Source organism: Coregonus lavaretus, assembly GCF_964263955.1.
Source record: "Coregonus lavaretus genome assembly, chromosome: 29".
Taxonomy (NCBI): Eukaryota; Metazoa; Chordata; class Actinopteri; order Salmoniformes; family Salmonidae; genus Coregonus; species Coregonus lavaretus.
In genome coordinates, this window is record NC_140016.1 from 23,064,063 (window position 1) to 23,072,978 (window position 8,916).

The following is an 8,916-nucleotide window of genomic DNA, read 5'->3' on the forward strand; positions in this document are numbered from 1 at the left end:
TACTACTGCACAAATCGAGCTACTGGGTCGACTCAACAATCACTTCTATGGAGAATATATGGGGTTTGCGCGAATCCTCGCCTCCGGATTTTAACACACTTCTGCGTTAGCCGCCGGGAGAATACATTTGTGTATCCAAGGCCGGCAGAGGCAATTGAGGAGAGAAGTAAACTCCTCTATCCACCTTTTAACTAATTGACACTTCTACATAAGGCGACTGCTTATCGGTTTCCGTGTCACAGAGGAGAGGAGGACGGAGGAGTCGAGGAGAGGACAGACTTTTAAGCTATTTGAGAATCTCCCGGAGAAATTCAGTTTCCAATTCAATGGATTGAACTTGAAAATGGATTGACCACAACAATCTAGGGATTGGTACGTCAAATGAAAATCAGGCTACCACAGGCCCCTGCAGGCGTGACAGATTTTGAAATATAATATTAACTATAAGTACATGTTCCCGATTGTTGAGACACTGAGCCTTCTGTTAGCTGCGGACATACAGTACAATGCCACTACATTTCAACAGATACATTTACAGCATGACCTCACAGTGAGATGCAGAATACCAAAACTCAAAGCTGGCTGTGTCTCATTTGTCCTTCTGGGCACTCTTAGAGCCCATGTGGAAGGTGGAGATGTAGTTTAGATAGGACTATGAGGAGACTACACCAGTGGAGAGGAATACCACCACAGACACTCAATCAAAAAACAGTTTTATTAAAACAAATGCATTTTAAAATACCATAATAGTCAAATATACACAACGGCTACACAGCAAGGTTTAGGGTTACTTCCACTGGCTGACAAATGCAATGAATCAACTTTTTCCACCATTGATGCATATGCACAAGCCCCAAATGGTTAATTCAATGACAATTGATTTGAGAAAATACAAGGGCTGAACTCTGTTTTAACATCTTGTGTGTTTGATGAAAACTTTGCCAGTGGAGAGAAGTAATCATCATTGCAATTGAGCCTAGACCTAAAAGCATAGTCTAATAATATTGATGACAAACAATATTAAAACATACAATATTAAAACATGATAAGCTTAGGGTTCTATTCAGGTCTCTGCTAAAGCCGGAACATTGCCTTTAAATTTGAATCACGCTGTTAATCTGAACTTCCGCGATGGGGATTGAATAGAGCCCTCAGGGCTGCAAAATTTTCCAGAATTGTCTGGGTTTTCCAGAAATCCTGGTTGGAAGATTCCTGCAGTTAGAAGGGGATAAGCAGGGAATCCGGGAATAATCCAACCGGGATTTCTGGAAAGCCTATTTAGACTACTAGGAAATCTGAAATTTACATTTACATTTACATTTACGTCATTTAGCAGACGCTCTTATCCAGAGCGATGACACGGTTCCTTTGTCTCTTCCTGCAGGTGAGGTTATGTGTAGTAACAGATAATAAACATATACACCCAAAAATAACATGTCAGATACAACAACTGTATAATAATGACAATAATACTGTAACAAATAGAAAAGCTAAAAAGTAAGCCAACGTAAACAATTTAGCTTCACTGTAGAAATCTTAAAGGTGGTGAGGGGAGGGGCTAGGGTTGTCATGATGACAAAGGCATAAACTCTACCAGCTGTAGTTCAGGGGGGTTATTAGGTGGTATTTGGGTTAGGAGGGCTGAATGTAGAGGGGGGTTGGTTTAGGAGGGTAGTGGCGGTTCTTGTCTAGTCCCTTATTTTCGTTTGCTCTTGGTGTCAGTGGTCTGGAACACGCTGGAGGCAGACATAAGGTTCTCAATGTACTGACCCAGAACCTGGTTCTCAGACTTCAACTTCAGGTTCTCCTCCTTCACCGCATCCACACGCGACGACAGGTCTGGCAACAACAATGATTTAAGGAAGTGCAATAACTAACATTATTTACTGCTGCTTTCGTCTGTCCGTCTGCAAACATCCAGCTGTCTCACCTTCTAGAGTGTGCTGAAGCTCCAACACCTGGTTTATAAGCTTTGTCTTTTCTTCCAGCTCAGCCTGATTCTCCATGTCACCTACAACACACACACACAATTAATTTATATTACAAACATGTCCACAGGAACCAAACGCTGCTGACATTGCACATTTCCCAGAAGTATGTGAAGCAAGCCTTAGGCTCTTCTCTTACCATCCCCGTCGGAGCTCATGGCAAAGTACTCGTCTTCCTTTTTGGAATGCAGGGCTGCGACTTACAGGGACACTGGAAGGGGACAACAAACATTTTGAAGGAATAGGATCTTAGGCAAGGGTCAATGGCCCCTGACTGACCTGTTCAACTCTTATGTATACTGAACAAAAATATAAAATGCAACATGCAACAATTTCAAAGATTTTACTGAGTTACAGTTCATAAGGAAATCTGTCAATTGAAATAAATTCATTAGGCCCTAATCTATGGATTTCACATGACTGGGAATCCAGATATGCATCTGTTGGTCACAGATACCTTTTTAAAAAAGGTAGGGGCGTTGATCAGAAAACCAGTCAGTATCTGGTGTGACCACCATTTGCCTCATGCAGTGCAACACATCCCCTTCACATAGAGTTGAACAGGCTGTTCATTGTGGCCTGTGGGAAGTTGTCCCACTCCTCTTCATTGGCTGTGCGAAGTTGCTGGATATTGGAACACGCTGTTGTACACGTCGATCCAGAGCATCCCAAACATGCTCAATGGGTGACGTCTGGTGAGTATGTAGGCCATGGAAGAACATACATTTTCAGCTTCCAGGAATTGTATACAGTTCCTTGCGACATGGGGCCGTGCGTTATCATGCTGAAACATGAGGTGATGGCAGCGGATGAATGGCACGACAATGGGCCTCAGGATCTCGTCACGGTATCTCTGTGCATTCAAAATGACATTGATAAAATGCAATTGTGTTTGTTGTCCGTAGCTTATGTCTGCCCATACCATAACTCCACCGCCACCATGGAGCACTCTTCACAACGTTGACATCAGCAAACCGCTCACCCACACATGTGGGTTTGCGGTTGTGAGGCCGGTTGGACGTACTGCCAAATTCTCTAAAACGCTGTTAGAGGTGGCTCATGGTAGAGAAATTAACATTCAATTCTCTGGCAACAGCTCTGGTGGACATTCCTGCAGTCAGCATGCAAATTGCACACTCCCTCAAAATATCTGTGGCATTGTGTTGTGTGACAAAGCTGCACATTTTAGAATGGCCTTTTATTGTCCCCAGCACAAGTTGCACCTGTGTAATGAGCATGCTGTTTAATCAGCTTCTTGATATGCCACACCTGTCAGTGGATGGATTATCTTGGCAAAGGAGAAATCCTCACTAACAGAGATGTAAACACATTTATGCACAACATTTTTGTGCGTATGGAACATTTGAGATATTTTATTTCAGCTCATGAAACATGGGACCAACACTTTACATGTTGCATTTATATATTTGTTCAGTATAGTTCAGAAATGTAGAGAGGTTTGTGACAACATGGCGCCTGCATGTGTGGATTGGTTAACAGTTTTAGGATTGACTGACTTGCTATAAATTATTCAATATAATCAATGCAACGGTCTCTACTGGTAGACTTACATTTGTTACCACTGCTCCACTCAATTTGCCAGCCAAGTGGTACACTTCCACTTGTGAATAAGTTAAGTAGCTGAAATGAAATTTAGCCAATAAATTTCATTTTCAGCTAATTTAAAGGGGCAATTTGGAATTGCTACATCAATTTTTTGACTTGATATAGCAATAACCATGAATTATTGGATGGTCAATCCATCTCATGGATAGTCATTCCTTGCATAGCTCAGTCTGAATATGAGAGTGGTTACATTTCTCCAGACCCATCTCAGTTTTTTGGTGAAACAGTGGCGGGGTTCTGCTTTGTTGGTTGTTTAAATCGCAATTTTCCTTTAATTTCTTTACAGATACACTGGCTGACAATATTATTACCGTAACCCTACTTTTGAGCATAGATTTAGCGAACTAGGTTCGTAATTTAACCAGTTGTTAGCTAGCTAACGTTAACTACAATCACAAAAACCTTATCTAGATACACTTTGACTTACGAATTGGGTAGCCACCGGTCATGTTATAAATAATGTTCTTCTACCGGCGTCCAGGCCAAAAAATGAGCACCAAAATTAGCCACGTTAGCAGGCTGTTTAGCTATATCTTGCTAGCTACGCCGACAGATGCCAGCTGGCGAAACAAACCCGACTCTCATTTGTTACCCAGAACAATACTTTTTACAAAACATTTAAAACAACACAAGTCGAAATTGACAGAAAATATTCAACTTACTTACCCTAAAAGACAAAAAAAAAATGCTATGTTATGCTGAAATGGAAAACGTCAGAAAAACACAACAATCCTGCCGGCAGCTGTTCAAGGTAATTTAGATGTCGAGCGCCTCCTTCGTGTGATGTTCCTCGTGTGTCCGCTAGGGGGTGATGTAAGACTGATGATTATAACCAGAGCCATAATTTAGCTACAGTAGCTACTAATGTATTTATGGCCCTGATTGTGGCCATTATTGCAAGCCCCTTTGAAACAATGCTGCAGCGGGTCGATGACATTGCATTTTGTTGTAGACACTTACACAAATGTAAAAGCGTGGTCAAAAGCTTTTTTAAAGATTACATTTTATTTTGGAGTTGCACAGGGATATACCACAAAACAGAAATGCTAGCACCATAGCATTTTCTCCATCCATTTGTTAATATTTAATTGTAATGCAATTGCATCATAGAAATCATTTTGGAGAATGGAGAATATGGATGGTTCTCAGCACAGACAAGCAGAGTAAGTTAATGTAGCTATTCATTAAAGAGATTCTCCTGTACTTTTGTATACTTTTTAGCCAGTAGTTCTGAAAGTAGCACTCATGAGCCAAAAGTGGTCCCTGAAAATTGCCAACTATGTCACATATGTGCAGATATGTGCACCATGTCATTGCTGTCTCTCGCTCTCTCTCTCTCTCTCTCTCTCCCTGCTGTGTCCACTGAGCCGTTGGGCCCGCCCTGCAATCTCATTGGATAACACTGGGCAGGCCTCTTCTAGCTGTCATTCAAATGCGAGGGGCTGACACTCATTTGCTAGAACTCAAATTGCTAGGGGGCTGGCCCAGGGGGGGGGAAATGTAGAAAAATGCTGTGGCACAGCTTCAAGACAACAGTCACTTTCAAACTAGAGATTTCATGGCTAATTGAGGTAGAAGAGTAATTCTGCTCATAGATTATGCATGTATGAACTACACATTGACACATCCAGCCCAAAGCGGGAGGTTTCAAAAATACTTTCTTAGTCGCCAAAGTACCAGAGCATGTCTTTAAGAGGGGCAGGTACAGTACAGACTAAACCATGTTAACCTTTTCAGGCAATCCTGCCTTGTTTTAGTGGACATGACGTATCCATTGAAATACATTTGTCGAGCCACCATATACATAACACCTCCAAGAACAGCAAGCACTAGGAAGACACAAATGTACAGTATTTTATGGTACAAAATGTAAGGAATGCCTTTAAACAGGGGTGTCAAACTAATTCCACGGAGGGCCGAGTGTCTGCGGGTTTTTGGTTTTTCCTTTCAATTAAGACCTAGACAACCAGGTGAGGGGAGTTCTTTACTAATTAGTGACCTTAATTCATCAATCAAGTACAAGGGTGGAGCGAAAGCCCACAGACACTCGGCCCTCCATGGAAAGAGTTTGACAAATGTGCCTTAAAACCACAGCCATATTACCTTCACCGAAGAGCAGTCCAGAAGTCCACAGCACCACTAAGAAGACTGGGTACCAATCAACATTGTTCTGAATAGGGATGACAGGAAGCAATGGGACACACACACATCAGCATTGATTTATGCAGACACAGCACTTAATTAAAAAGAATGACATCATGTTAATCTAAAATCAATTAACTTTAGAGTTCTTACTGTGCCCGGAATGTTCTCTCAAACTCTGGCGTGACAGTGGGCGGCATGACCTTGTGTGTCATTCTCGCCAGCCCCACCCCTCTCGCCAGTTACCCTGAGGAAGATGTGCCAACAACACTTCAATCTTATGAACTCAACATTATATTTACACAAGGGTACATGGTTCTATTCCCATAAGCAGGGTCATAGATATCTGTGTAGTCTGCCTTATGGCAATGCTAAGTCTCACTCATGTAGGCCTGAAAGTTTAGTTTGTTTACCCATTTGTAGGGCAGAAAACAGAGTCACGGCAGCCAGCAGGAGGGGTATTTCCGTAGTCATGATTTTTGTATCATTTTAGCCCAAGATAGATACGGTTTGTCCACTGTTATAACTCCAGGTTGGTTTGCGTAACTTCCTTAGGGAAAGTCAAGTTACACCCCTTGTCAACAAGTATGTTCCTGTATTATGAATGCCCCAGAGCTGAGTTTCTATAACCCGCCCACAATATTGAGGAGGGATTGTTTTTGGAGGCTGAGTGAAAACAGGTGGATGTCTATTTCTGATAGCAAAAATAAAAAATACAGTAGGGCTATATACATTATTATCATTCAGTATTGTATAGTACAGTATAGTATATGCTATACAGTCATTCAGTGCAGTATATTATCAGAACAACTTGGATAATGTTGGAGGTGACAACTGATGACTTGTCTCTACAGTGGTGGTGATGAAGTATTATTTACTGGGGACTGGAGGTGTGTGTGTGTGTTTGTTTGTCTGAGGTGGTCACCAAAATCTAAAACAAACCTTCCTTTTGAAAGAGTACCCCCAAAATAAATAATTTTTGGCTTGATGTCCTTTAGATCTGTGCCCACCCCACTGCATGCTTTGGTTGCATAGTGATCGACAGGCACTATGGAGCTCAATGTAGGTTATGGCAGCGCCTCTTAGCTAAAGAAAAGGGAGCTGAGGGAAGTAGTGGAGTGGTAGATGAAGAGCATAATATGACTGCAGTCAAAAGCGACGAGAAGGGTGCAACTGCGCCTCGCAATTTGGGGCGTTCCTGCATGTGGGCAATCCTGCATCTGCAGGAACCCCTCTTTATACTTCTATACTATTGGTCCATTTTTAAGCTATGACTCCAGCACATAGGTAGGAGGCAGGGGCGCTCTAGTACAGTAGATGGCGGTAATGGACCATAGCGTTGGATGCCAACCGCAGATAAACCCCACAGAAGAAGAAGAGGCGGGGGTGACAACAGTAGCTACAGTGAGAGAAAAAAGTATTTGATCCCCTGCTGATTTTGCATGTTTGCCCACTGACAAAGAAATTATCAGTCTATAATTTTAATGGTAGGTTTATTTGAACAGTGAGAGACAGAATAACAACAAAAAAATCCATAAAAACGTATATGTTATAAATTGATTTGCATTTTAATGAGGGAAATAAGTATTTGACCCCCTCTCAATCAGAAAGATTTCTGGCTCCCAGGTGTCTTTTATACAGGTAACGAGCTAAGATTAGGAGCACACTCTTAAAGGGAGTGCTCCTAATCTCAGCTTGTTACCTGTATAAAAGACACCTGTCCACAGAAGCAATCAATCAATCAGATTCCAAACTCTCCACCATGGCCAAGACCAAAGAGCTCTCCAAGGATGTCAGGGACAAGATTGTAGACCTACACAAGTCTGGAATGGGCTACAAGACCATCGCCAAGCAGCTTGGTGAGAAGGTGACAACAGTTGGTGTGATTATTTACAAATGGAAGAAACACAAAAGAACTGTCAATCTCCTTCGGCCTGGGGCTCCATGCAAGATCTCACCTCGTGGAGTTGCAATGATCATGAGAACGGTGAGGAATCAGCCCAGAACTACACGGGAGGATCTTGTCAATGATCTCAAGGCAACTGGGACCATAATCACCAAGAAAACAATTGGTAGCACACTACGCCGTGAAGGACTGAAATCCTGCAGAGCCCGCAAGGTCCCCCTGCTCAAGAAAGCACATATACAGGCCCATCTGAAGTTTGCCAATGAACATCTGAATGATTCAGAGGAGAACTGGGTGAAAGTGTTGTGGTCAGAAGAGACCAAAATCGAGCTCTTTGGCATCAACTCAACTCGCCGTGTTTGGAGGAGGAGGAATGCTGCCTATGACCCCAAGAACACCATGGAGGTGGAAACATTATGCTTTGGGGGTGTTTTTCTGCTAAGGGGACAGGACAAATTCACCGCATTAAAGGGACGATGGACGGGGCCATGTACCGTCAAATCTTGGGTGAGAATCTCCTTCCCTCAGCCAGGACATTGAAAATGGGTAGTGGATGTGTATTCCAGCATGACAATGACCCAAAACACACGGCCAAGGCAACAAAGGAGTGGCTCAAGAAGAAGCACATTAAGGTCATGGAGTGGCCTAGCCAGTCTCCAGACCTTAATCCCATAGAAAATCTGTGGAGGGAGCTGAAGGTTCGAGTTGCCAAACGTCAGCCTCGAAACCTTAATGACTTGGAGAAGATCTGCAAAGAGGAGTGGGACAAAATCCCTCCTGAGATGTGTGCAAACCTGGTGGCCAACTACAAGAAAAGTCTGACTTCTGTGATTGCCACCAAGGGTTTTGCCACCAAGTACTAAGTCATGTTTTGCAGAGGGGTCAAATACTTATTTCCCTCATTAAAATGCAAATCAATGTATAACATTTTTGACATGCGTTTTTCAGGATTTTTTTGTTTATTATTCTGTCTCTCACTGTTCAAATAAACCTACCATTAAAATTATAGACTGATCATGTCTTTGTCAGTGGGCAAACGTACAAAATCAGCAGGGGATCAAATACTTTTTTCCCTCACTGTAGCTATAGCTAGTACACACCGGTAGAGTGTCCTTCAAAGCTCGCTGTTTGGTGCGACGCAGATCCAGTGGGGAAACGGAGAAGATGTTGTCTATCCTGTTGAGTTTTGCTGTAGAGTCTTTGCCAGATAAGGTTAAGGTAGGAAGTGTAAGTTATCCCGTGAGAGCTTTTGTT

At 42.5% G+C, this 8,916-nt stretch overlaps 1 protein-coding gene across 2 annotated transcripts; it reads right to left on the minus strand.

Moving 5' to 3' along the window:
* Nucleotides 1-696: 696 nt before the first annotated feature.
* LOC311105303 (short coiled-coil protein B-like) lies at nucleotides 697-6,285 on the minus strand. 2 transcript variants are annotated; one of them, XM_084147403.1, is made up of 7 exons: nucleotides 6,170-6,285; nucleotides 5,910-6,003; nucleotides 5,718-5,784; nucleotides 4,281-4,415; nucleotides 2,128-2,199; nucleotides 1,931-2,011; nucleotides 697-1,839 (listed from the first exon to the last, which is right to left on the minus strand). In XM_084147403.1, exons 5-7 carry the CDS (start codon nucleotides 2,144-2,146, stop codon nucleotides 1,697-1,699), a joined length of 243 nt encoding a protein of 80 aa, XP_084003529.1. In that variant the 5' UTR covers nucleotides 2,147-2,199; nucleotides 4,281-4,415; nucleotides 5,718-5,784; nucleotides 5,910-6,003; nucleotides 6,170-6,285; the 3' UTR covers nucleotides 697-1,696. The 2 variants fall into 2 exon arrangements, 1 of the variants encoding a protein (XP_084003529.1); XR_014610239.1 differs by lacking the exons at nucleotides 5,718-5,784; nucleotides 5,910-6,003; nucleotides 6,170-6,285 and having other exon boundaries at nucleotides 697-1,197; nucleotides 1,307-1,839; nucleotides 4,281-4,396.
* Nucleotides 6,286-8,916: the final 2,631 nt, after the last annotated feature.

Excerpts from the sequence above, each read along its gene's own strand:
- LOC311105303 (XM_084147403.1), bottom strand. Across the intron at positions 1,840-1,930 it reads GCTTCAGCACACTCTAGAAG|ACCTGTCGTCGCGTGTGGAT; the intron begins GTGAGACAGCTG and ends TGTTGTTGCCAG.